A 26,811-nucleotide genomic window follows, 5' to 3' on the forward strand; every position below is an offset into this window, starting at 1 on the left:
TGTTGATTTGCTTTTATATAAAAATGCAGTAAAAATTATTTGTCTTTGAATAAAATTGATGCTCCAGAAAGACAAATTCTTTTCTGTGGCTCTTGTACCCCCGGTTCACTGTCCTACCTATACCCTAGTGTGAGAAGTATGCCTTTTATTTTTAATCCTAACCAAAGGACATTTTTCCATTGCTTTTAGATAGAGTGGAGGGCGGGGGGAGAGAAAGAGAGAGAGAAACATCAGTGTGAGAGAGACACATCAATTGACTGCCTCCTGCACCAGGTACATGCCCTTAACCTGGAATCAAACCCATGACACTTTGGTGCAAAGCCGATGCTCTAAACACTGAGAAACACCAGCCTTTTAGGACATCAGACCTATATACAGGTACCACATCCAGGAGTACCACCTCAAAGGAGGCCTCTAACATGTGTGCATGGACCACATCCTCTATCCCAAACACTCTTCAGGGTCTGTCCTATGCTGCCCTGGTCACACATGCCTCTAGTCGGACCCTGTGGGACCATGCTTCATGTCTAGGATGATCTTGGTCCCTCCAATAGGACTTGATATCCAGTAACACTATTCCTCAAATACCTAGGGGCAGTGGCTCTAACCCTTTTGTAGTCTCAGGGAAGGGGGCAGTAAGCCTGAGATCCTGAGGCGAGTTGAAAACTACTATTAAAGTGGGTGCTTGCTGAACTAGTTATCGAAAGGGTCCTTGGCTAAGTATTGTCCTTGCACCTGCCTTGGTAGGCTTTGGCACCACACCCCTCCTTGCTTTCCCTGATACACCTGCTCCTTCCTACAAGGAAACTAGGAACCAAGGTTGCCTACTTGTCTGATGAGGTGGAAGTTAGATGACCTGAAGTCCATAGTAGGTTTGTTATGGATTCATTATATCAATAGTTTTCATATTTTAAAAGAAGTGCAACCCATTCATTGATTCATTCATGCATTTGCTTATTCATTCAACAAATTTTTGAAGAGAACCTACTATGCCCCAGGAACTGTATGGGGTACTGGAGATATAGGGTGAGCAAGAATAACCTGGCTTGGGCCTGCTAAGAACTTTTAAGTGGGAGACAGAACTAAACAAATGGTCTCCGGGGAAGCCAATAAAACAAGCTCAGATGGGGCAAGCCCCGGGCCTTCTGCCACTGGCTGCTCCTGCCCTAGATGTTCTACCAAAAAGCCTAAGTACACAGTTAGTAGGTCCCGAACTAAGTTGGGGGCAATGGTGAATTGCCTGCAACTCCTCATAGAAAGGTAAAAGAGAACATAAAATAAAATTCCCCTCCAAGTTCTCCCTAACTGTTCAACTGCCCCCAGAGACAATGCATCAAACCCTAAGTGTGCAAACACTTGAGATGAGGAAATTCATTTAATCCCCACATTCGAGCTGTGACGTTAAATGGTATGATTCTCTCCCACTTCACAGCAACAGAACTCGAGATCTTAGAGAGCTCATTTCTGAAACTCACCTGGCCAGGAAGGGCCTGAGATGGGGTTTACAAAGGAGGTGGGGAAGAGTAGGGCCTGGGGCGTGACTCTTGACTCTACTGAATAGTGCTGGGCTGGAGGCGTCCAGGAACTCGCCAGACAGACCCCCGTGGTTCCAGAGACTCTGGCCACTGCCCTTTATCTTTCCTCCCCATGACATGTACAGATCTGATGGCTCTGGACTCTAGAACTCAGCTAAGAGCTGGTGGGACAATGGAAATGTGGGCTTTGGAATGTATCCAAACAACCCACAGCCCTGTCCCCTCCTGCCCAAAGACTGGCCAATGACCCCTAAACCTCCTACTGGATTGTTCTTAAGAAACCTAGTGTGGTTTTGGCAACTGCCTGACAATGGACTGTCACCCTTTTCCACACCTCACCTTTGGAGGATCTTCACTTAAGGCTGAACTGCCAAATAAAGGAAAGTTCAACCGAATTTGGAATAAGTTATACAGCTAACCATGTTTACAGTCACCTTCCTATGACATTAAGGCCTCCAGGAGAGTCACTGAGAAGTCTGTGAGGTCTGCTAATTCCATTGCGAGTGAAGAATGTGTTTATTCTTCCAAGGAGCAAAGATCCCCCATTCAAAGTGACGTTGCCACATTGTGTAACCAGGAACACGGGTTGTTGCTGATGTAAACAAATGGCCAGGGCCAACCCTGCCAGGAGCCTGGTCTCCTTTTCTCAGAGGTGTTTCTTATGAATGGTTGTGCCCAGTGAAGCAATTTCCTGCCCTGTAAACTTCTGCCCAGCAAACCACATCTCCTATCTAGTGCTGCCTGGCTCTGGGTCATAAAACAATTCTCCAGAGACCAATCAGAACCCGATCAGGAGTCCTTGAGTAACAGGAAAATTACCCTCCACCTCCAGACGTAATGACACTTTGCAAACTAGTGGCTTTGCAGTTTGTGAACGTAAATATCACATGCCTTACCCCATGCCTTACTTTTGTTCATCTGAAATGTGGGGCCCACACACTTGATTCTCAGGCCCTGGTTCACTCCTCAGAGGCACTGGCTGGCTAGTGATCCATTACCTTGACCTGAGGACCCTGCAGCCTGGGGAACATATTTCACTGTGTCCGATCATGATTTACAGAGCCAGGGTAAGAGAAGGTCAGGCAAGGTCTCGGGCATGCAGAAGACAGAAGATTTGGGCTGAAACACTACCAGGAGCTCATTGATTTGGACACTCACTTTGCATTTTGTGGTCCTTGGCTTGAAATGTCTCCTCCACTCTCCCCCTACCTCACCGCGCTCCCCCGCCCCAAGTTGCCTGGCAAACTGTCACTCATTCTTCATGACAGAGTTCAAGTGCCTTCCAAGGAACCTTCTCTGATTTCTACCCAAATAGAATTTCCTCCATTGTCCTACCACTCCATCTTCTAACACCTGCACACTGCACTGCAATCACCTATTAATTTATCTGTCTCCCCAGCCAGGCTGGGAACTTCTTCAGGGTCTGCCTCAAAGTCAGTGTATAAAACAGGTTTGTTGAATGAATGAGCGAATGGGCACCTATTATGTGTCTTAGGTGCTTTGTATTTTGAAAATGTACACAAAATGTAGTCAAAGGAATGAAGACCTGGGTTAGGCTGGTAAAGAGAGGCATGACCTAGGATCTCTTGTCCTTGAGAAGTTTGCAATCTGGTCATCTTTCTGTGGATGGTAGGAATATTTGCAGATGAGGTATAGAGATCAAACCCACAGGTAGACAGACGTGGTTTTGTGTTGTTGTTGGTATTCTTTCCTGAGTGGCATCTCAGAAGCCAGAATGGGTTCCGTCTGAGCTAGTCTAACTAACCCTTGTACTACACAAGCCTTAAAACATTATCTAGGACTTCCATTTCTACCTTTTTCCTTTTTCCTTTTCCCCATTAATAAAACAGAAATATGTAATAAACAATGACGCACTCCTCTCTTTGAAGCATGGGAGGCCCCAGAGAGTGGTGGTGATGGTAGGTGTACATTCGGGCCATTTTCCCCACATAAAACCAACAAACTCTATGACATACATACACACATTTAATCCTTCAAAAAATAGTAACTGAGTGCCTAAGATATGCCAGGTACTAAATGCTGGGGACAAAACAGTAAACAAGACAACAAGTCCCTGCTCTCACAGAATTTACATCTAGTTGGGGGAAGACGTTCAGTGACGGTGGAAATGGAGCCATCATGTTCTCTCATGTTGTCATTGAAGAAGGACTGGATGTGAATCACTAACGTTTATTGAGCATTTTCTTATGTACCAGGCAAAGGGCTTTATGTGCCTTGTTTCTCACTTAATCCCATTTATAAAACACACAAGGACACAGGCTCAGAAAGGCTAAGCAGCTTTCCCAAGATCACACAGCTAATAAGTGGTAGAGCCAGGATTTGAACCCAGATTTGCTTGACTCCCTCAGCCTGAGCTCTTAGCCACCACTCGGCATGGCAGCAGGAAATATTTACTAGATGAACAAAGGGGTGGATGAATGGTTAACCCTAATGACAGCAGCAGCCTATTGTTTTGTTTCCATGAGACAAACATGAGCAACATGTTTAAGTTTTTCAACTGCTGAGTCAAGCTTCTCCAAAGTGTGGCTCCTGTTGAGAGTAGATTTCATAAAGATTACAAAACCAGCATCTTTCTGGTGACCATCCATGTTTCTTGCACAAGGCAAGGCAACCTATTTACAAAGGTAATGATGACTTGTAATTGGAAAAGTGCTAATAAAGAAATGATGACATTAAGTTCTATTTTCACGGTGCGTTGTAAAGTCTCTGTATTAGGCTGTATAACAACCCCCCGGAGAGATTAGGTCCTAATCCTTGGAAGCTGTAAATGGTCATCTTAAAAGGAAAACAGAGTCTTTTAAGGAAGATGTGATTAAGGAAGATTACAGGTGGACCCTAAATGTAATCACACGTATCCTTATGAGGAGGAGGAAGAGGGAGATGGGATACAGAAGAGAAGGCAATGTGACTGTAGGCAGGGACTGGAATGATGTGGCCACAAGCCCGGGAACCTGGCGGCCAGCAGAGGCTGGAGGAGGCAAGGAACAGATCCTCCTCTCTCACCTCTAGAGGGAGTGCAGCCCTGCCAACACCTTGGTTTTGGCCCAGTGATACTGATTGTGGACTTCCAGCCTCCACAATTGTGAGAGAATCAAATTCTGTTGTTTTAAGGCACCCAGTTTGTGGAAATTTGTTATAGGGGCTGCAGGAAACAAATACTCTCTCTGAGAAAAGGAAGCAGCGCAGGGAGTAAGTTTTTAACCACTAGCATAGGTGATTCAGAAATATACACTCTTGTGTCTTTTTAGGCTGGATGCCCAAAAGAAGTGCTGCCTTGGAAAGCAAGGGTATAGAGATCCCCCTACAGAAATGCATCTACGTCCTTCTGCTCCTGTGCCCTTTCTCTGCTTCGCTCTCTCTGGTACCTGTCAATAGCTGGCATGGTTTGTGTACTTGTTTAGTTATTGTTGGTTCCCTGACAGTTGAATGGAAGCTCCATGGACAAAGTGACATTTTAAAAACTGCTTTTCTCCCCATGCCTAGAAGAGTATGTAGCATATAATGAACACTCAATAAACACTTGGAGGAATGATTAAATGTCATCTTACTGTCACCTGGAGAGTCCTGATATCATATCAGAGATATGATAATAGCAGACATCACAGCATCACTTACTACCAAGATGCTTCCTAAAGTACCACTTTCAAAAATAAATGAGATAGGACCTATGTTCGGGCAATACTGTTTTTCATTTCCTAGAGCATCAATTTCTGCTTCCTACTTTGTTCAGGCCCCAATCCTCAGAATCATCCTTGATCCTTTTCTTTCTTACATTCCACGCCTAAACCATCAGGAAATCCTGGTGCCTTAGAATTCTCTACCTTCAAAATAACATCCAGAATCAGATGGCCTCTCTTCACCTCCATGCCCCGCCCACAAATTGGATGATGGCAATGGGCTTCCTGCTGGTTGGTCTCTTTGCTCTCTCTCTTGGCCCCTCCCTACAACTCAGCAGTCAGAGGGGCTCCTTTAAAGCATAAGTCAGATCTTATCGCTGCTCTGCACAAAACTCTCCGGTGGCTCCCCCAGCCCCCTCAGAATAAAACGCAAAGTCCTGACAGCAGCTTACAGCAGTCTCACAAATGGTGACAAGGCCCTGTGCCATTTGTCTTCATGCCCCGGCACTGCTCACTTTCCTGATCTAGCATACTCCCTCGTGCAGCTCTAGCTCCTCTAGCCTCCCTGCGTTTCTGTTCCTGTCCCCGTGCCTCTGTCCTGGCTGTTCCCTCTGCCTGGAATGCTCTCCTCCCAGGTGTCCACAGGGCTCCCTCCCTCGGCAACCCCAGGGTTCTTGGATGCCACTTGCTCAGTGAGCCTTCCTTGGCCACCCTATTTCAAATGACTGCCCCCACTGCCAGCACCTTTTCCCTGTTTTATTTTTCATAGACATTTTTATCACCTGACATGCGCGCACACACACACGCTCACACACACACACTTTATTGCCTTTTTCCCTCACTAGAATGTGAATTTCATGAAGACAGGGTTTTTATCTATTCAGTTCACTGAGGTATCCTCAGTGTCTAGAACCATGATGCCTGGAACACAGTAGGTGTCAGTAAATATTTCTTAAATAAGTAAGTGAATAAATAACATTATTCTGAACTAGATGATGTTTCCAAAAGCAAAGGGATACACAGAAGGTCTTACAGTAACTCAGGGAATCAGGCCTGCTTGCCATAGTGCGGGGTTTTAGGTTTGTCTCTTTTAAAAGATGTGCTTTATCTTTTTATCCTTCTCGTAATTGGGAATAATTTAATATAATTGGCTTATTAAGGATGTCTGGAGAATAGGGCACAGGAAAGAAACCCACTTTGGGGAACATAACAGTATGTTTCTGGTGAAAAAATTAAATATGTGGAGACAGTGAAGAAGTATCTGGTGTTTATTTGTATTGCATGATCTGTTGCCATAAACATACATATGCAGGAAAGCTGCTCTGACGATTCCTGCTCTTGAGGTTGTTCCCCTCATGTTTGCTCTGCTCCTTATCCCTAGTGTTTCCTGTGTATTTCCACATAGCACTTCACATGCACCCAGGAGAAAATGGTCATTGCAGCGCATGTGAAGTCCTGCACACTCCAGAGATTCGTTTATAAAATACAGTCATGTTATAAATCTTAGCTGACAATCTAGTATTTGATCTCTGAGAGAGAAAGAGAGAGAGAGAGAGAGAGAGAGAGAGAGGTGTTTTATATGCATTTGGTTCAGCTAATTGCAATTTCTCATGAATATTCAGCCTGTATGATGTAATTGGGACAGTTTGAAGTGTTAAGACATGAATACGACATATGCCACAGTGTGGTCCATTAATGGCATTTGTTTGAATTAGCTCCTCATTCAAAGGGGACACATTAGTCCCCTTATTTTCCTTGGAAGAAGTTCACTCTTGCCTCTCTCCTCGAGCCACACCCTTCCTTGCTCCCTGCACTCCTCCTCCACCTATCCTTCGGAGCACAGACAGCTTTAGTCCCCAGCTTCCTAGCTCGGGGGGGGGGGGGGGGGGGGCGGGGGGGGCCTCATTGCAAGATTACTACATCCTACTTTCTTCTTTCCTGAAAGAGACAAAGCCTTCCCCTGTCCTCAGACTTCCCCTTCCTCCCCCATCCTTGGTTCACTGCTGGGTTTGCTACACATCCTAGAAATGAACAAAATCATTTAACCAATTATTGGCAGTTTTCTTTACCAAGCATCCAATTTGTGATGAGGTTATCTGGAAAGATCAACCAGACCTAGAAGACTACATGAGAAGGCATTTTGGCATGAAAGAATATGAACACCAGTGCACTCAATGACACACTAGGCATGTTTTAAGTATGTAACATGTATTAACTCATTGACTCCTCAAACAACCTTATACAGTAGGTGCTATTATCATCACCCAACTTTATGTAGGAGGACAATGAATACGGGTTAGGTGGTGGAGCTGAAGATTCTAATCAAGGCATTCAGGCTCCAAAATGAATATCAAAGACCTGCCCCCAACTGGGGGCCAAGAGCTCACATTCTCTGCATTGTGTTTTTATCCACTTGAACTCAGCAACTAACACTCCGGTTATCTCTGCTTTGGGGGACAATAATCCACTGTTTGGCATGGAAAAGTTTAATACATTTTAAGGCAGATTTTTCATTCCTAATTTTATTTCTTATCCATGGATGTTAAAATGAAATCTGCCTTCCCTAAAGCTCACCCTAGAAAGTGACAGCCAGTCATGGTGAAAATGGAACTACCTATCTGTTAACCTGGGTGCAGAGTGTAAAGAGAGACCCTGGGAATGGTGGTCCATAAGGTGCGGAGGAAGGTATGGGGGTTTTCAGTTGCAAATGAATCTTCAGAGTAGGTAATACCCACCTGGACCCATACACAGCAGACCTCCTCGTCCTGCTTAGAGACAGTGGAGGAAGGTCCCTGTTCTATTTATTTTTCAAGTACAGTTGCTATTCAATATTACTAGTATATTAGTTTCAGGTGCATAGCATAGTGATTACGTATAACTTCCGAAGTGACTCCCCTGATAAGTTCAGTGTCCAGCTAGCCCCATACATAGTTATTATATATATTATTGACACATTCCCTATGCTGTACTTTACATCTTCATGATTATTTTGTAACTACCAATTTATATTTCTTAATCACTTCACCTTTTCACCTATCCCTCCAAGCCCCCTTGCATCTGGCAACTGAGTTTGTTCTTTGAGTCTGTTTCTATTTTATATTGTTCTTTAGATTCCACATATAAGTGAAACCATATGGTATTTGTCTTTTTCGGTCTGACATATTTCACTTGGCACAATATACTCTAGGTTCATCCATGTTGTCGCAAATGGTAAGACTTCATTCTTTTTATGGCTGAATCGTATTCCGTTGTATATATGTCCCACAGCTTTATACAATCATCTATTGATGGACACTTAAGTTGCTTCCATATCTTGACTATTGTGAATAACATTACTATGAACATAGGGGTGCATATATCTTTTCAATTTAGTGCTTTGGGTTTCTTCAGGTAAATGCCCAGAAATGGAATTGCTGGGTCATCAGGTGGTTCTATTTTTAATTTTTAAAGGAACCTCCATACTGTTTTTTGTAGTGGCTGCAACAAGTGGTCCCTGTTTGATTAGAAGGGAGGTGCTAATCTTCTTGGGGGCTTTCAGTTGACAGGGTCATTTTCTACATGCCTTTGTTTACATCAGATTTGGTCCCTGAAGACCTTCCCAACCCACCTATCCTCCCTCCCATCTCCACCTCTGCCTAGGTGACCTCTTGGATGAATATAACTTTCTGAATTCTCAAAGCCATCACAACAATGCAAGATCTAAAATCTATCAAAGCAGATACTTGCTATTCCAGGAACAACATGAGTCCAGAAATGGGGCTTCAATTGAGAGTGGCGATTGAGGCCTATATTCCCTTCCTCTTCCTGGAACTCACAGGCCATCTCAACTAGTGACAGGGGATCTTGGCCTCTCTTGACACGTGGTGCTTGGTCTTGGCCTCAGCCATCTCAACCCAACCATGAGTTTGCTCTGGACTACTTCAGTCCAAATTACATTGTTCAGGGGAGCCAGGAACCAAAGGAGGTCAGCATTTCCATATCCATCCATCCCTGCCCTGGGCACATAGTAGGTACTCAGTAAATTTGTCTGGCTCACTGAGATTTGCATCTCCCACTAAACTGGAATTTTTAAAAACCTGTTGCTTGGGGCCTTGCTAACACGTTGACTAGGAAATATTCCATCTTAAAGCAAGAAACCACAAGAAGTGAGAAATGCTGGTAGATCTATGCTGTATACAAGAAGAGACAGTCAAGAGAGCAAGCCCATCTTTCTTCTTCGTGAGTCAACACTGGATTATTTATGGCAAAGTCCCTGCTGGCAGAGTGTCCAGGCCTTTAGCTTTTCCCCTTTTGGACTATTTGTATCCATTAGCATCCCTGCTAGAGGGGGAAACCCGGGCAGAAGGCGACACCCACAGGAGCCCACTCTCCTAGTGACTGACAGCCCTACAGAAGGGAGGAAAAGCTGGAATTAATGTTTAAGCTGTGGTTGAAAAAGTGGCTCACAGGGTTTCCATCTTCCTGCTTTTTATCTGTTCCTATGACCACAGTCACCAAGAATTGGCTCTATCACTTTACTCTTGTGAATTGCAAAGAAAAAGGTGTTCTCTCCTGCTCTAGCTAGATCCTCTCTGATGGATCTGTGGAGTCTGGCTGGGACAAATGAACTCTTACCTTAGCAGTAAAGGCAGTGTAAAGACATGGGGACATGCAGCAGGGAGCCCAGTGGAGTAAGTGGAAAATTCCAAGGCGGCGGAGGCCAGGGGTCCTCTGTAGAATGGTGGCAGGGGAAGTGTCAGAGACAGAAATATGAAACTCTGGGCAGTGATAAAATAGTTTTAATGGGAGGCTTTCTGAAAGGACTTTTTCTTATGCTATTAAACAGCCAGTTTCCCTGCCTTGGGGTTTCTTGGGGTGCACTGGCTGAACCCTTAGCCCCACCAGATGCTAGGACGTTACTCTGACACTATGTTCAGCCCCTCCAGGGATCCAGAGGTGTGTCTTAACATCAGGAGACTGGAGTTAGCTGGGAGTCAGTCCAAAATACACGGTGTCCCTGTGCGTGTCCAGGCATGACAGAGGGGGCAAGGGCTGCACTTCCGATGTAGGATATTTCTCCATACGGGAAGGAAAAAGGGGGCAAATCACTTTGAAAAATTCAACTCTGACCTTTACAATGAAAACTAATAGATACTTTAGTATTATATACATGGCAGAGGGGCAAAAAAGTGGAGGGGAAATTGCACTTAATTACAGTAGTTTATAGTTTACACCCATTGGACAAATTTACTTCTTTAAAAGAAATCTCAAGATCAGTTGGGATGGGGGTGGGGGAGGGAGTGCTGATATTTACAGTGTGTTTGGCTCAGTTCAATATAGCACGTGTCCTCCTCTCCTCATTTCAGTAACAGATTCAAGTTTTCACATCAGTTTGTTCGATGAAGGAGCATAATGTAGACACTACGGCTTTCTCTCTTCCTCTTCCGTGGTTTCTTCTCCCACCTCTGGGTTGGATGGGAGGACCTGGCATCTTGGGAGAGGCATCGTGACAATACTGCATGGAAGGGAAGCTGGGCTTCGGGCTGCGCCTCCTGAGAACGGATTGTCCGAGGTACCAGCAGGATGTCAGGTAAGCAGAGACCTCTTGCAGGTGCTTGTCAGGCCACTGGACTGTTCCATGACAGCTGCCCGGAGAGTGATGGTGTGGAAAATAGGATCCTTGTTGCTGTGCACAAAGTAAGTGATGTGTGGGTATCACCAGGCTTGGAGAGGACACTGCAGAGAGAAAGGACAGAGAGCTCAGCTGTGTGCGATTGGCAGGGACATGGGCCATTAGTTTGGCTTCTGTAGGGGAGCTGAGACCCAACTTGGTCGGCAAAGAGCTGGGAGTGGAGGGCTGAGGACCGAGTGTCTGCTCAGTTCTGCGGTGCTGGTCCTGAAGCACATTTCCTTTAGCAAAACCTGCCAGCCAGCTTTCCTGGCCACTTCAGAAGGGAGAAGTGAATTGCTGCAGACCTTGCAATAGTCATAACTCGCTGACCTTTATCCTGAGCTTGGGCTCCTCTTTCTGTGAGAGCGGTGTTTATAAAGAGCTCAGTGTGGTTGCAACAGCGGCTGGATGGGCAGCTCTTGCCTCTCATAGAAGTGAGACCTCCAAGAGCAGGGCCCCTGAGAACATTGGTTCCCAAACGTTAATGGACCTACGAGGACCAGAGGTCCTGTTAAAACGGAGATTCTGATTCAGTGGGCCTAAGAAGCTGCATTTCTAATCAGCTCCCAGGTTGTGCTGATGCTGCTGATCTATTTTGAGCAACAAGGTCATAAGCACATGAGAAAAACGGCACTTACTCCAGTGATTTACCAGGGAAGGAGCGTGGGAAACTGCAAAGTGTTCTCTAAGGCTCATTACTATCAGGGCAAGAAACTTAGAGAGTTGGGAAAGAAATCCAAGGGCTGAAGGCTTCTGATGCCAGGCTTCCAGTGGGCTGGGGCGGTGGGGAGAGACCCCAGAATGGACAGGGAAAGCCTGCGAGAGGAGCCACACCCCCATCACTGGGCAGGCCCCTTTCCAGAGCCCTGGGCCTCATTCATTTCAACCATCGTGGAACATCATTCCTCTCCTTTTCCTTCCAAGGAGTCCTTTTCCTGTTTCCCTCTGTCTCCTCCTTCCCTTTCACTTGTGTTGGCATCTCAGGGGAAGGTTCTGCCTTTTGGCTTAGCAGCTTATTCTCTCAAGACTCCCCCTCAATCACATACACATGCGCCTACCACGACCAGTACAGGCCTACTATCCCATTATCATTTCATTAATCAGTACTTGCAACCATAACCCTAAATGAGGTTGCCATTCTGTCCATTTTACAGATTAGGAAATCAGGACTCAAGGAGAGTCGGTGAATTATGCCAGATTTCAGAATTATGAGGGACTGGAGCCAGATTCGTACCCATTCTGAGGTTTGAACCCACGTGTTCTTTCTATGACGCGCTGAGGTAAGGAGCCTTCGACTAGCTTTGAGCTCTGGGGTCAAGTTCCTCTCTCTGTGTGCCTCAGTTTCTTCACCTATAAAGTGGAGACTGTTGAGGGATTAGATGAGTTGATACGCAGGAAGTACTCAGACTGGTGCTCGGCGTAACTGTTCTCATTAAGACTGCCATACAGGGTGCCTCAGTCCATGCTGCTCTGCGTGCCCTTCAGAGCAGGACAGAGCTGTACCTTCGTGTGACAAGGCAGGTTTCTGACCCTTTTACATTCTTGAGGCCCTGCTCAGGGTCCTCTGATACCCTTTGCCTGCTCTTCCTCCCTCCACCCACCCCCACTCTTGAGTCTCTTTACTTCCCACTATCAGCCTTTTTCCAATTTTCAGATTTCAGGTGGAGGAGAGAGAAAATGGCTTGTGACCTTGCAGGTTTCAATAGAAGAGCAAACAAGAGGGCAGATAAGGAGACGCCAGCGAGATTCTATGACCTGTCATTAGGGATGGGCTTTCCCAGCTATCAAATGTTTGCTCACATAATAAAATGGTGACAGGGCCCTAAATGTTGTCAAAGGAACTAGAGTTATTTGCCCCCTTGAGTCTAAACACAAACATCTGATAAGGGGGACACTGTGGTCCCTCAGAACCAAGGCCCAGCACACGCAGCCCCACGGGGGGCCTTGCCCACAGGATCTCTGAGTGACTACAGAGCCCTCCGTCTGAAAGGGGTGGTGTCTGGGGCGATTGTTCAGGATGTCCTCCTTCTAAGAGGATTTGTTGATAGTGATAGCTAACATTTATCGAGGTCCTACTGTGTGCCGGGCACCAAGCTAACTAAGGGCTTTACACACATCATTGCACTGAGTTCTTACATCAGCCCTTTGAGGCAGGTAATTATCATTCATTCCTTTAGCACATGTGAGTGCCTTCTACATGCTTAGTTAGCACTTTTTTAGGCAAGGGGATGCAGCCCTGAACAAGACCCTGTTCACACCCTCACATCACTTTGGGGAGGGCTTTGAACAACAAACAAACAAACAAGCAAATATACACTGAGTGGCCAGAATATTATCATCTCTGAACGCATAATAATCTGGCCACTCAGTGTACATCCTATATAATAAAAGGCTAATATGCAAATTGTCCCCTCGACCAGGAGTTTGACCAGCAGGCAGACCAGCCAACCGCCCATGTCCCCTCCCCCTGGCCAGGCTGGCCAGACCCCACCCATGCACGAATTCATGCACCAGGCCTCTAATACACACACACACACACACACACACACACACACACACACACACTGAGTGGCCAGATTATTATGCGTTCAGAGATAATAATCTGGCCACTCAGTGTACATATGTATGTATAAAACTTTAGATGCAGATGAATACTTTGCAGAAAAATAAGCATGGTAAGAGGGTAAGGCGACTTGAGGAAAAGAGAATAATTTAGGGAGGGAGATCAAGAGGGACTTCTTTGAGGTGGTGACATTTGAGCTTAATGAAACGAGGGAGAGCAAGCAGGCAAAGGTGCACATTAAGGAGTGTTCCCGGCAGAAGATACCTGTAGAGGCCTGTAGCGGGACCACTTTGGCTCTGGTTCAGCTGAAGCTGAGGAAATGGGAGGAGGGGAAGGAGGTGAGAATGGTAGGGCCAGTAACAGGCTGATCACAAAGGCCTTGGAAGTTTTGATTGCAATGTGAAGCCATTGGCAAGTTTTGACAGGGGATTAACATGACTGATTTCCTTTTTAAAAGAGATAATTCTGGCTGCTGTGTGCTGAACAGACCATTCCCACAATAGGGGGGCAAGAGTGAAAGTGGGAGTGAGAAGTTAGGAGCCATGGCAGGAGGTCAGTGAGAGACGGGGGTGGGGTGTAGGGAGGGGTGGGGTACGGTTTCGGGGGAGGGGGAGGGAGGCCTTAAACTGATGGGGTGGGAAATAACCAGATTTAGGATGCATTTTGGAGTATCCCTAGAAGAACTTATTGATGGACTGAATGTAGGATGTGGAGAGAAGACTCAAGGAGACTCTCTGGCATCTCACCTGAACAACTGGTACCATTCTTGGAAATGGAGAAACTCAAGGAAGAAGCAATTTGGGTACAGAGAAATATGGGCAAAAGGATGAGTTATTTTAGGCAGATTCAGTTTGACAGGCTCGTCATATATATTAGACATGCACATGTATAGGCCAAAGTTGCATGGTGTTTGTGAATGGGCACTCAGGGGAGAGATCTGCACTGGAGACAGAGTTATAGAATCCATCAGTGTGTATACTTGATCCAAAGCCACTGGATTCATGGAGATCACTCAGGCGTGAACTAAGAAGAGAATGTAGCCTTGGGGCCCTCCAACAAGTGAATACTGGGAAGATGAATTGCCTGCTAAGGAAATGTGGAGAGCCATACATGGGTAATGTCCCAAAATCAAGTGAAAAAAAGGAGTGATTGGCTGTGTCAGAGATAGAGATTGAAAAGTGACCACTGAGAAAGAAGATGGGCTACATATATACAATGGACTATTACTCAGCCATAAAAAGGAACGAAATCTTACAATTTGTGATAACATGGCATTATGCTAAGTGAAATAAGTCAGAGAAAGACAAATATCATACGATTTCACTTGCATGTGAATAAATGCCCTTTGCCATTTAAAACCCTCCTTTCTGAGTCTGAGGGGCTCTCAGGGTTGACATCCTAGGAAGCCTAGTTTGCCCCAGCTGCCATTGACTGGGCATTTTGGGTCAAGCACTGAGCTAAGTGTTTTGCATTTAGTTATTATTTCAATTGCATTTAGTTATTTCAAAGATCCCATAAAACAGGAATCATTATCTTCATATACAGGTAAGGAAACTGAAGCTCAGAGAGGCTAAGACTTTTCTCTGGGGTCACACAGGTAGAAACTGGTTGAGTCTTAAGCCTGGGTCTGCCTAACTCCCAAGTCAGTACTCTTAAACAATTTTTTAAATATATATGTTGATTTCAGAGAGAAAGGGAGAGGGAGAGATATAGAAACATCAATGATGAAAAAGAGAATCATCGATTGCCTCCTGTATGCCCCACACCGGGGATTGAGCCCACAATCTGGGCATATGACCACGACCAGGAATTGAACCATGATCTTCTGGTTCATAGGTTGATGCTCAACCACTGAGCCACACTGGGCAGGCTCCAAGTCAGTACTCTTAAACTTCAGACCGTACTGCCTCACCGCCAGTGGAGAAGACCGGCTGGGTGGGGAACAGCTGCAGGGGATTTATGATGAGGCTTCTTGTCAGCACCCGTGGCCAGTGACCTCTCTATAAACTAGGACGTGGAGCAGTGGGTAGAGAAGTTGTGGAAACAGGAGTCAGCTCACAGCCTGCCCACACTTGTTCTAACCGAGGTCAGTGCTTGCTGTGGTCTTGTTTCCAGACTGGCAGGGTACTGTTTTGCAGGAGCTCAGGCACAGACCCAGTCAGACAATAACTTGCCAGCACCCAAGGGTTGAGAACAAGAGGGCAGCATAGCTCTGGGAAGGACAGATGGCAGAAGCTGAAGAAGGATTCCCAATGACAAAGTTCTAGCCTGAAGTTCCCACAACATGATCCACAAGGCCCCAGGGCATGTCTATCTTGACAAGAGGAAATACTGGGTTGGGACAGATACAAGTTCAAATTCTGGCTTTAGCCTTATATACCTGCATAATCTTGGGTCATTTTTATGGGTACTTAGAAATGGATATTGGAAGCGGAGTGTTGTTGAATGGATCTGGAGAAGACCAAAATCTGGAAGTTCAGCTCCAGATTTATTATCTGTGTGAACTTGGCCAGATCCCTCCCCATCTTTGAACCTCAGATTTTTGCTCTGAAAATCAGACAAAAAAATATCTACCTTGCAGAATGGGTGGGAGGGTTGCTCAGGAAAGGTAAGATGAAAAAGCACCTGGCGTGCTGCTTAGAAATGCTAGTTTTGAGTTCATTCATTCTTTCATTCATATTTACTGAATATCTACTATGGCCCAAGCATTTAGCTAAGCACAAAGGGCTTGGGTGCTTTGAGAGGCCCCTGAACTACTTGTATTTTCCTGGGAGGCAGATGAGGAGGCGTCTAGGTGTCAGCAGAAAAATGAGAAGCAGGGATCTGGAGAATGGTTCCAACAGGTGGGACGTGCTGAGAGATGGTTCTCATCCTGGGAAATGTTATTGTCAGAACCAACTTTGATCACATGTATACCAAGAAATGAGTTCAATATTTAAAGAGTGGATGGAAGGTGACTCCTAAAGGGTCACAGAAAGGGAGGGAGTTACCACTTTGAGTACTGGACTATGTACCAGCCACTGTCTTAGGCCCTTTTTTTATTTTATAAAGATAATTTTAAAAATGTATTTTTATTAATTTCATAGAGGAAAGGAGAGAGAGAGAGAGAGAGAGAGAGAGAGAGAGAGAGAGAGAGAGAGAGAAACATCAATAATGAGAGAGAATCAATGATCGGCTGCGTCCTGCACGCCCCCTACTGGGGATCAAACCCGAAACCCAGGCATGTGCCCTTGACCAGAATCGAACCCAGGACCCTTAAGTCCGCAGGCCAATGCTCTATCCACTGAGCCAAATCAGCTAGGGCCTCTTAGGCACTTTGACATTCTGTGAGATGGGGTAGGATGTCCCCATAAGAGATGAAGAAATTGTTTCACAGCAGTGAGTTAACTGCCCATGGTCATGCAGCAAAGGGTAGAAGGAGCTGGGATTAGCTCGGGTCTGTTGGCTTTTCCTAGCACTTTAGGGTGCCTCTGAAGTAGCATTGCCCTGGCTGTGTCCCTATGACTTGATTATTGAGGTGCACACCAATGGCCCTGTTCAATACATACATCAGCATCTGAAAGATTCTGGAAACCCTGCCTTGTGGTGTTTAACTGTTTAGGCCAATCATTCCCCCAACATATTTGACCAAGGAATCCTCCTCTCCTCATTCTACATGCCCCTGATTCCTAACAATGGTCTTGAAATCCTTTTCAGAAAATACTTTAAAACAAACAAAACAAGCAGATCTGCAACCAGGTCTCTTTTGGAACTCACTTTTGACTATCTGCCTTTGGAAGAGAATTTGTACAATCTTTCTTCACCCTGGGTTCCTTTACACTCATCCCGCTTCATTCTGCTTTTCCCATTCCCTCTTCTTCATTTTGGAGGAAACAGTTGAAATATAATAGCTAAATGCTTGGGCCATAGTAGATATTCAGTAAACATGAATGAATGAATGAATGAATGCATGAATGAGTTTAAAACTAGCATTTCTACTTTTTACTGTTCTTCCTAATTGTTAAAGACCACAAGAGCAGCGATTACTGTGGGTATTTTAAAGATGGGTATTGAAAGGCAAGTGTTTTTTAAGTGGAAAGAGTTCAGGATTGAGAGTCAAAGACCAAAGTCCAGAGATCCTGCTCTAGAATTGATCATCTGTGTGACCTTGGGCGGCACACTCTTCATCTCTGAGTCTTAGTTCATTTCTTTGTACTTCTTAGGTTTCAATAAAGAGAAAATGACAAGATGATTTTCTTGAGAAGTATAAAAGTACTATATAGTTTTATCCTTACTAAATGTAATCATTATCCTCACCGTCCTGAAAGTGAGTCTGTCACCAGACTCCTGAAGTGTCTGGGGACTTGGAGATAACTTCATGATAGTTCTAGAGGGACATGCACGCAAGCGTCAAGGTCGGCTGGCCACTCTGTCCAGTGAAGGGGAGAAGCCATTTGGGGGCTGGTACGGCGTCTCAGGGAGCATCTTGAAGTATTTTGATTAAGAGACCATTTCCTGAATTCAGAAGACTTGTTTCAACAAGCAAGCATCAAAGTCAACTTGGGAAAGACAGAAATAATTAATTATAGTCCTGTCTAGGGCTGACCAAGCGGCAGATGGATTGATAAACCTTTCAAAGGGGAAGGTATTCCCAAGCAGGGCTGCTGCGCCTGGCTGCCCCCGATTGAGATTTGTGAGCACAGATAAATGTTTTCCCTGCTCGGTACAAAGAGTGGGAAATCGCACAGAGTCGAAGGGCAGGGCAGTGTGTGGGGGGCTGTCCTTTCATCTTCCATTGGGTGAGAGAAGAGTAGCAAAGCAAGTCCCACACACCTCTCCCTTGCCCCCCAACTCCAGAGCCCAGCTGTGTAGGCACTGTGTGTGTGTGTGTGTGTGCCCAAGACACGCCAGGCACTTAATCTGGGTGACCTCATCGAATCCCAGAACAGGTAGGTGTTACAACCTTGTTTTAAAAATGAAAAAACAAAGGCTCAGGAAGGTCAAGATCACCAAGCAAGTGGTACAATCAGGAACAGAACCCTCCTGCTTTACACTGCAGACCCAGGAGGACATGGGGCAAAGAAAAGAGCAGAGAACCCTGAGCCCATGAAAGAACCTGCTGGAAGCGCATGGCAGTGGATAAGGTGTGATTTCCAGAGCTCAGATGGAAATAAAGATCATCAACAAAACCAAACCCTGCTGAGAGCCTCTGACATGAAGTTCAAGGTTGTCGTCTGCTTATCTAGTAATCAATAAAGGCTAAGCAGTTCCCACGCGGCATAGAGCCCAGCCACCAAAAGGCCTATTGTATTATTCTGGAATTGACATCTGTATTCAGACTTCTTGTTCTATTTTCCAGCTCTCAGTGCCCCATTACCGTCCAGCTGTCCAAGCTCAGCGACGAGCCTCGCTGTTGGTTGTCTTTACTACCCCATCACCTCTATGTGGTCGTGGGAATTAGTCATCAACTGAAACGGTGACTAAGCCTCTGGATTCCCCACTTTCAGTGCAGCAGGAAGTTGATTCTAAGGTGTTTTTTTATAAAACACCAAGTGAATGCAGGCCCCTGGACAGAACAGGCTGTCTACTAGGGAGTCCACATGGGTTGGTAGAATGGGTCATTCTCTAGAGCTTACAGCATTCTAGGTCCAGTATGGGTCCTGGACTGGAGAAATCAGCTTCAGGATTCCTGACTTACTACTTTCTCCAGCAACTGATTTGTGGGCAATCCTGAGCTCTTTGGAAATATCTTTTCCATGGATCACTGGAAATCCACTGGGAAATAGTCAATCTCCATGACTAATGGCTCTGTGGAATCCAGGCTCCAGTGACTTATCAAACTTCAGTCCTCATTTAGAGCTCTTGTTTGGGACACCAGGGGAACAATAAGCCTCTTTAGCTTGTGGCCCATCTTCTTTGCCCTGTGACCTCAGCGATTCCTTTAGCAAGTAGCAGAGAACCTCAGAAGGACCAGACTTGTGGCTGAGTCCAAACCTGCCAACACTCTCCACACATCAATAATTTTAGTCATCCCCCCACCCCCTTTCCCAATGGCATTACCTGTTTACTGGAAGACATGTTGGTGAGCGTACTGATGCTGCTGGTATCTGTTACCACCATCGCAGATGGAAACCGGGAGGTGTGGGAATACTGGGGAGGTTCCTGCTTGTGTGTGTACACTGGAGAGAGAGAGAGTGAAGACAAAATCAAGGTACCGATCACTCAGGCGTATGCACATCCCACACTATCCTTAACCAAGTTACTTAGCCTCAGTTTCCTGCTGGTAGAATGGGAATGATATCGGTTAAGGATTAGAAGAGATCATGTTTAAAGCACTTTGTACCAAATAAAAAGATAGCCTTGCACAGTGCCTAATGTGTAATGGTGGACAGAACTTCTGTGGTGGGAGCACTTCTGTTAGATGCCTGAGTGCCACCAATCGATCCTTAGGCATATGTGGTACATCTGGGATTTTAAAGCAAAAAAGTTCTAAGTAGCTGGAAAACTGCCAGAACTCAAGTACCAGGTTTCATGCTAGCAATCATAGATTAATTAAAAATTGTAATTAGACATGGGCATAATTAATTAATATAATTCTGGGCTTTCCAGATTACACTAAATGCCTTCTGACATTTAGTCACACACACACAACACCTCTTATGATACCCCAGAAATATGAAGCATAGACAAAAGGAGACTAGAATCTAATAAAACCTCCAGGAACATGTGGCTCCCTTTTTAGTGTTTTTAGTACTTATTCACCAAGTCTGGAACCTTTTGATTCACACTAGTTATGACTCTGTAAGATTTATGTAAATTCTAGGCCATGTGACCAACTAATGAAAGCATGTGGATGCTTGGCCTTGAGGGAGGGACCAGCCTGTTCCACCAAGGAGTCCTCTAAGTAGGGAACAGGGGTGAAGGTCACTGCCTGCTGCCTCAGCTTGCCCTTCCTGTGGAGGGAGGCTGGTTATTTCCTGGTCTGGAGCCCCACAGGCTATCTCTTCATAGTCAGCCAGGCCAGCTGAGCCTCAGCAGTTCATAGGTCGCTGGTGATCACTCTCTGACTGTCCCACCCACCCAGGAAGCTATGGAGGAAGCCTGCCCAGGTGAGGGGCAGGGGCAAGTGGGGAGTATACTGCCAGGCCCTGAGAAGAAGGGGACTCGGGCACATGTGCTCCCAGACTCTGCTACAGGCTGTGGCAGATGTTTTCAAAGCCACGAAAATGTGATTGGAATGTGAGATGGTGCTTAGAAACCAGCTCCACAGGCCTGAGGGGGGAACAGAGCCCGGAGGATAGAAGGCTGAACTTGACTGTCTCCCTCAGATCCACAGCTCAGCCCGCGGCAGTCAGGGGACAAACTAAAGTCCTCTTCCTCATTCCGGCCTCCTCCTATGAAGGAGTCCCTTAATGAACAGTCACTTGTGTTTCTATAACTCTTGATGCTTACCAAACACAGTTCATAACCACTTTTATCTCCACAATCACTCTACACACATATTACTTCCGTTTTATGGGTGAAGAAATTGAGGCTCAGAGTGGCTAAGTAACATACCAATGGCCATATAGCTGGTATGTCTCAGAGCCAAGGTTTAAATCTAGGTCTGTCTGACTCCACCACTCTATTCCAGAGACTTCTCTGATGTTCCTGTGGGGTCATGCCTGAAGCAGGGAAGCCATCCTTTCCCCAAATTAGCAGGCCAGGGGCTATACCCTAATCTAGCCAGAGGACTGGGGGCCCAGGGCTCAGGGTGGGGGTGGGGAGAGCTATAGGGGCTGGAGGTGGGTGGAAAATAAGTGGTTGAAAGGTAGATTTAGGGTAGGTGTAGAAATTGGAGATGAGAAATAGCCGGGAAGGGGGTGGGGTGGGGCAGACACACTAACATTCCTGGTCCAGGAAGGCGTGCAGGTGGTATTTTCCACCTCTACTCATGGTTTGTGATGCTTGGAGTGCAAACTGGAGGGCATAGGGACTCTAGGAGATTCTTCAATTCCAGGGAAGTCAAATAGGATGCAAATTATCTGGCAACTATAATCGTTTGGGAACGGCTGCTTGGACTTTTAGGTTGAAAAGGCTAACTTGGGGCTCACTGGGAAAGGTGCTGAGGTTGACTGGTGACACCATGTGCACGTGGTCCACACTATCCCTGCTCTCTATCTCCAACTCCCTCACAGGCTTCAACTGGCCTCTTCAGACCCTCCCCGGGACTCCTGAGGGTAGAGCAGAGGAAGTGAAAAGGCACAGCACCACACAAGGGTTATGCTTCAAAAACTGTCTTGGTTGATCATAGGTAGGAAAAAGGGAGCAAACCGACAAACTTCAGAGAAAGTTCAGAGCCAGAGTGGGAAGGGGTTGGCTGCTGAGGGCCCTCTGCGTTCCTCCCCAGCACGCCTGTGTCCTTACTGTGTGAGTTCTGCAGCTGAGTCACAGCAGCCATGAAGGGCTGCTGGGCCATGTGGCTGCCTGGGCTCTGCTGCATGAGGGGCTGCTGGTGAGGGCTGTGCAGCTGCTGGGAGAACTGCACCGGCTGCAGGGCTGCCAGGCTGCCAGCCACACTGTTGATGACGGGGACGCTCTGTGCTTGGGAGGTGTTGAGGCCTGTGGGAGGAAGAGGGAAAGATCAGAGGTGGCTTCAGGGATGAGGAGAGGTAAATGGATAGCCAAGGCCATCCACTAAGCCCCTGCTATGTGTCAGGCACTGGACTCAGCCGGTGACCCAGAGACTGCATAAGAAGCAGTTTTACAGGTCCATTTTCCAGACAACAACACTGAGGCTTAAAGAGATTAAGGGACTTGCTCAAATTCCACAGTGAGTTGTAGATGGAAATGGGCTTTAAACAGATCTGACTGAGGCTGAAGAGTCTCCCAAAGTCATATGACCTCCCAAACTTCCTTCCCTTGAGGTTGCCAGGGCCCTGGGAAAGCTGACCCTACTTGCTTACTCAATCCATGCCTGCCTCTGTGAGACATTCGCCCTGGTGATACCCTCAGGGCAGAGTTAAAACCACTCTGAAGAGCAGTTTATTGCCCAGATCTGTCTGTCCAGCAGAGGGCAGGAGTGTGCAGGGACGCACATTTTGGTACACACACACACATATACACACGTGCGGCGCGCACCACCTCTGCAGTCCTGGGAGTCGGAAGACACTCATTTAGTAGCTTTGTGTAAAGACCCTGGGAGAGGCGAGGTGTTCATTCTCTTGGCTGTAGCAAAGAAGGGGGAAAACCCTGGAACTTAGCCAATCTATGAGTGGGCATATCTTATCTGGTAACACCAGGGCTTGTGGCATCATAAGGAGCAGGTACTGGGAGGAGGAAATAGTAAATTGAAGGTTGGCGGTTGTAGTGGTTCTTGCCATCTTTCTTTCTTTTTTTTTTTTTTTTAATATATTTTATTGATTTTTTACAGAGAGGAAGGGAGAGGGATAGAGAGCTAGAAACATCGATGAGAGAGAAACATCGATCAGCTGCCTCCTGCACACCCCCCACTGGGGACGTGCCCGCAACCAAGGTACATGCCCCTGACCGGAATCGAACCCGGGACCCTTCAGTTCGCAGGCCGACGCTCTATCCACTGAGCCAAACCGGTTTCGGCTCTTGCCATCTTTCTGATCTGGGGATATGAGAACCTCTGGGGTTCTGTACTGTTTATATCCTGAGGCCTCTCTAAAACTGGGGTGGGCACTGCAAAGTTTGGGTCCCTGGTACCCACCTGCCATCTGTTCCCTGCACAAGACTCTGGGGAAGGCAGCTGAGGTGGTTGGGAGTGGGGACAAGAGCATCAGGGGAAAGACACCCAACCTCTTTCTTGGACCTGCCAACGTTCCTTTGACCTTGCCTTTTGGGAAGTGGGAGGAAGGGGAAGGGGAGAATAAAATGAAGAAGGAAATCCAGGAAAAGGTCTCTTTTAGTAAATGTGGATGGAACACCTACAGAGCCTTTCCTGAAATGGATAGTTTCATAAGCAGGTCTGTGGGAAGTCCTCCATGGAGATAGCACAAAGACCTCAACAATTGCCTACTCAGAGCTTTAGCTGATATTGTTATCAGGAACATAAAAGGTGAGTGAAGGGGGAATAAGCCCCCTCCTGGCTCTCCTGGGTGGGGCCTGGGGTGGGGTCCTCAGATCATCCTCAGAATAGCACTATCTCCAATTCCCCACAGGGGCTCAGTATCTCCCCAAGCCAATGTCTCACCTGATATCCTGGTATTCTGTTTCCCTCTCCTACCTTCCACTGATGGTCTCAGTCTCCTAAGAAGTCCCATAGACTTGCTGTTTCCCAAGAGCCCATTGTTGCTGCCTGTTGGGAAATCTCTGCCCAGAAAAGCAAATTATCCTGTGTAGAGTGGATGACATTTGAGGGCACGGTTCTGAAACCTGCCTGTGCTTTAGCATCATCTGGGTGAGCTTATGAAATACACATTCCTAGGCCCCACCCAAGGCTTAATGAGTTAGAACCTTTAGAGGTGAGGCCCAGGAATCTTACTTTCAACACAGTCTGTGACCCTGATGTGCCTCAATTCCAGGATTGAGAGCCACTGATGTCATTCTAGCTCCCATGAAGTGTATCTCTTGGCCTTTTCATCTGTTTTCTGGGCACTAATTCCTGCTTAAGAAGCATGGTGTCCAGGCCAGTAGATGAGTACAGAAGGAGGAATTGGCACTGCCACGTAATTTGTTAACACATTCTCCATGGCCTCAGTGGTCCCCAGGCAGGACTCACATACTCAACAGGACATGAGCTAGCTAAAAGAGGGTGCCTGCAACTAATTCTTCATCATGACACTCCACAGATAGGACTACTGTATCTCAGCCATGTTTTCTGGTGATCCTCACCATCCTTCATGCGCCTTCCCACTCCAAGTACACACACACACACACACACACAAACACACACACACACACACACACACACACTCACACACACCTTACAGTCAATGTACACTCTGGTGTTGCCATGCTGCGATAGGAGATTAAGATTAACAATACTGTGAGAAGGTAGAGAAGCATGGATGAAGAAAATCAGGAGGAACTAAATTGAAAAATATGGAGCAGCCTCAGGGAGGATTTTAGTTCAGATAGTGCCCAAGAATATATATAACTGTGTATGTCAGCCAAAGTTTGACATGGGAAAAACAAAGATAAGTAGGATAGTTTATGTATCTTTTTGGCTGTAGAACCAAACAGGTGGGATATCTTACCCATGGGCCTTTTAATCAAATCTTCTAGAAAGCAAGTGAGCTGATTTCAGGTAGCCTATCTCACTCTCAATGGCATTAGTATGGTTACCATATTTTTGGAGAGGGCCCAGTGAAAAAGCAGTAAGTTTAAACTAATTTATTATTTTTTAAGTCCTCTAAGGGCTTTCTCCATTCCCATTCCCATTTCCTCTAAGGCAGTGGTTCTCAACCTTTGTAATGCCGCGACCCTTTAATACAGTTCCTCATGTTGTGGTGACCCCCAACCATAAAATTATTTTCGTTGCTACTTCATAACTGTAATTTTGCTACTGTTAATGAATCATAATGTAAATATCTGTGTTTTCCGATGGTCTTAGGCTCTACAGCAGAGGTTCTCAGGTTGAGAACCGCTAGCAGGGTCGCCTAAGACCATCGGAAAACACAGATATTTACATTATGATTCATTAACAGTAGCAAAATTACAGTTATGAAGTAGCAACGAAAATAATTTTATGGTTGGGGGTCACCACAACATGAGGAACTGTATTAAAGGGTTGCGGCATTACGAAGGTTGAGAACCACTGCTCTAAGGGCTTTCTCCATTTCCCATTTCCTCCAAAATAAATGTGGAGTATACAAATTTCCGAGCAGCTAAGGATAAGGTGAGAGCCACACATACTCATTCAGACCGTCTGTGTGCCTCCTGTGGGCCTAGGCCTGTTCTGCCCTTAAAAAGCATACGAAGTCATTCTCTTCAGAAGCGACCCAAGTTGCTATCCTGGCTAAAGGTGGTTTAGGGAGAGTGGAGAGAAGGAGAGGAAAAGGCAGGAGAGGTGGCCAACTTGGGTACTTGTCACAAGGGAGGCCATGAGTCCAATGGGGAAGTCCCAGAAAGAAAGATGAGCAATGTGCCACCCTTAGATCTCTCCCGAGACTTCTCAGGAATACTTTCCAGAGTCACGGTGATGACTTGGCCTGAGCTGTCATTATGCAGCTGAAAATACGCTGAATACCAATCAAAGTTAAAACTCTGTGAGAGGCACTCATGGATACAGCCTGCATCCGCCCTCCCATGCCCTGAAATGGCCTATCTGAGATGGGGCACAGGCTCCCTGTGGAATATGAGCCTTCTGGAACTGGAAGGACCTGACCCATCTCCCCATCTTCAAGACAGGAGCTTCCACAATCTATTTCTCCTTAAAGACCCAAGGATGCCATGACTATTTCCCTTGGAGTTCCCTCCCACTGTATTTTCACCTTGGGCCAAAGAGGTCTCATCTGATCACACAAATTTCATTTAGAAGGAAGCCCATCATGTCTTGCTCCATCTTCACCGACACAAACATTAGACAACGTCCTGGAGAATCTCCCACATACTTAGGGATAGAACAAACACTAGACAAAAGTATAAACTACAGTATTATACATACTCATGCCTTATAGACTGACAAGTATGTCTATGCACACTGTCATTGATCAGCAACCCATTTTACAGACTAGGAAACTGAACCTCATAACTATTCAATGATTGGAACCTGGATGCACAGCTGGTAAGCTGTGACCAAGATTCAACCCCATCGCATAATTTTGTTTGTTTGTTTTAGGCTAAACAATCCAAATATCGTCGAGGTGCGAGATAAGAAACTAAACAAGGTGAATCAAACCTACAAGTGGTGGGTAAGTTTGAGTCCTTTCTTACCAGGTTGACTCCTTTTAATCCTTTCTTACCAGGTTGACTCACTTCCCATGCTACTTCTCTGTGCCCCCAAGTTTTCTGATCAAGAACAAGGCTTACTTTGTGCAATGGCCATGACTCCAGAGAGGGGTGTCATGATGAGGTTTTGAGATTGCTGGGGGTTATGGTGGGACAGGCTGTGGATATTCGTCAAGGTGCTGACTGGTGGCAAACCACCTCCTGAGACCGAGATCTGCTGGAAAGAAAAAACAAGAGTAGCATAAGTGGAATTGAAACTGCAAAGAGCAGTGTCCAAAATGACACCACTCAGCAATTCCTTAGCACGACTAATTAATGGATTAATTCATTCAGTCACTCATTCACTCAATAACAATTATTAAGCACCTACTTCCAGGTAGGAACTGTTCTAAGTGCTGAAGACAGAGCAGTAAATAAAATAGACAATAATCTCTTCCCTTATGGTTCTTCCATTTGTTGACTATCTTAGAGTTACCAGCCTGCCTTACTGATTCTTCTGCCCATGGGTATTATATGATTGTCACTTGCTCACTTCAGAAGTATCCTCTG

The 26,811-nt window shown here is 46.0% G+C and overlaps 1 protein-coding gene across 6 annotated transcripts in view; it reads right to left on the bottom strand.

Moving 5' to 3' along the window:
- Positions 1–9,933: 9,933 nt before the first annotated feature.
- Positions 9,934–26,811, bottom strand: part of HNF1B (HNF1 homeobox B) — a gene marked incomplete at its 5' end in the record, with an annotated part of 55,341 nt that continues 38,463 nt past the window's right edge. For 2 of the 6 annotated variants that reach the window (XM_080679834.1, XM_080679836.1), the window contains 4 exons: positions 9,934–10,888; positions 19,426–19,544; positions 21,772–21,966; positions 26,344–26,479. In XM_080679834.1, the coding sequence (XP_080535960.1) occupies positions 10,868–10,888; positions 19,426–19,544; positions 21,772–21,966; positions 26,344–26,479 (471 nt within the window). In that variant the 3' untranslated portion in view covers positions 9,934–10,867. The remainder of the gene's footprint in view (positions 10,889–19,425; positions 19,545–21,771; positions 21,967–26,343; positions 26,480–26,811) is intronic. The other 4 variants (XM_080679835.1, XM_080679837.1, XM_080679838.1 and 1 more) reach the window with 3 other exon arrangements.

The sequence above is a fragment of the Plecotus auritus genome (assembly GCF_963455305.1).
Source record: "Plecotus auritus genome assembly, chromosome: 7".
NCBI lineage: Eukaryota > Metazoa > Chordata > Mammalia > Chiroptera > Vespertilionidae > Plecotus > Plecotus auritus.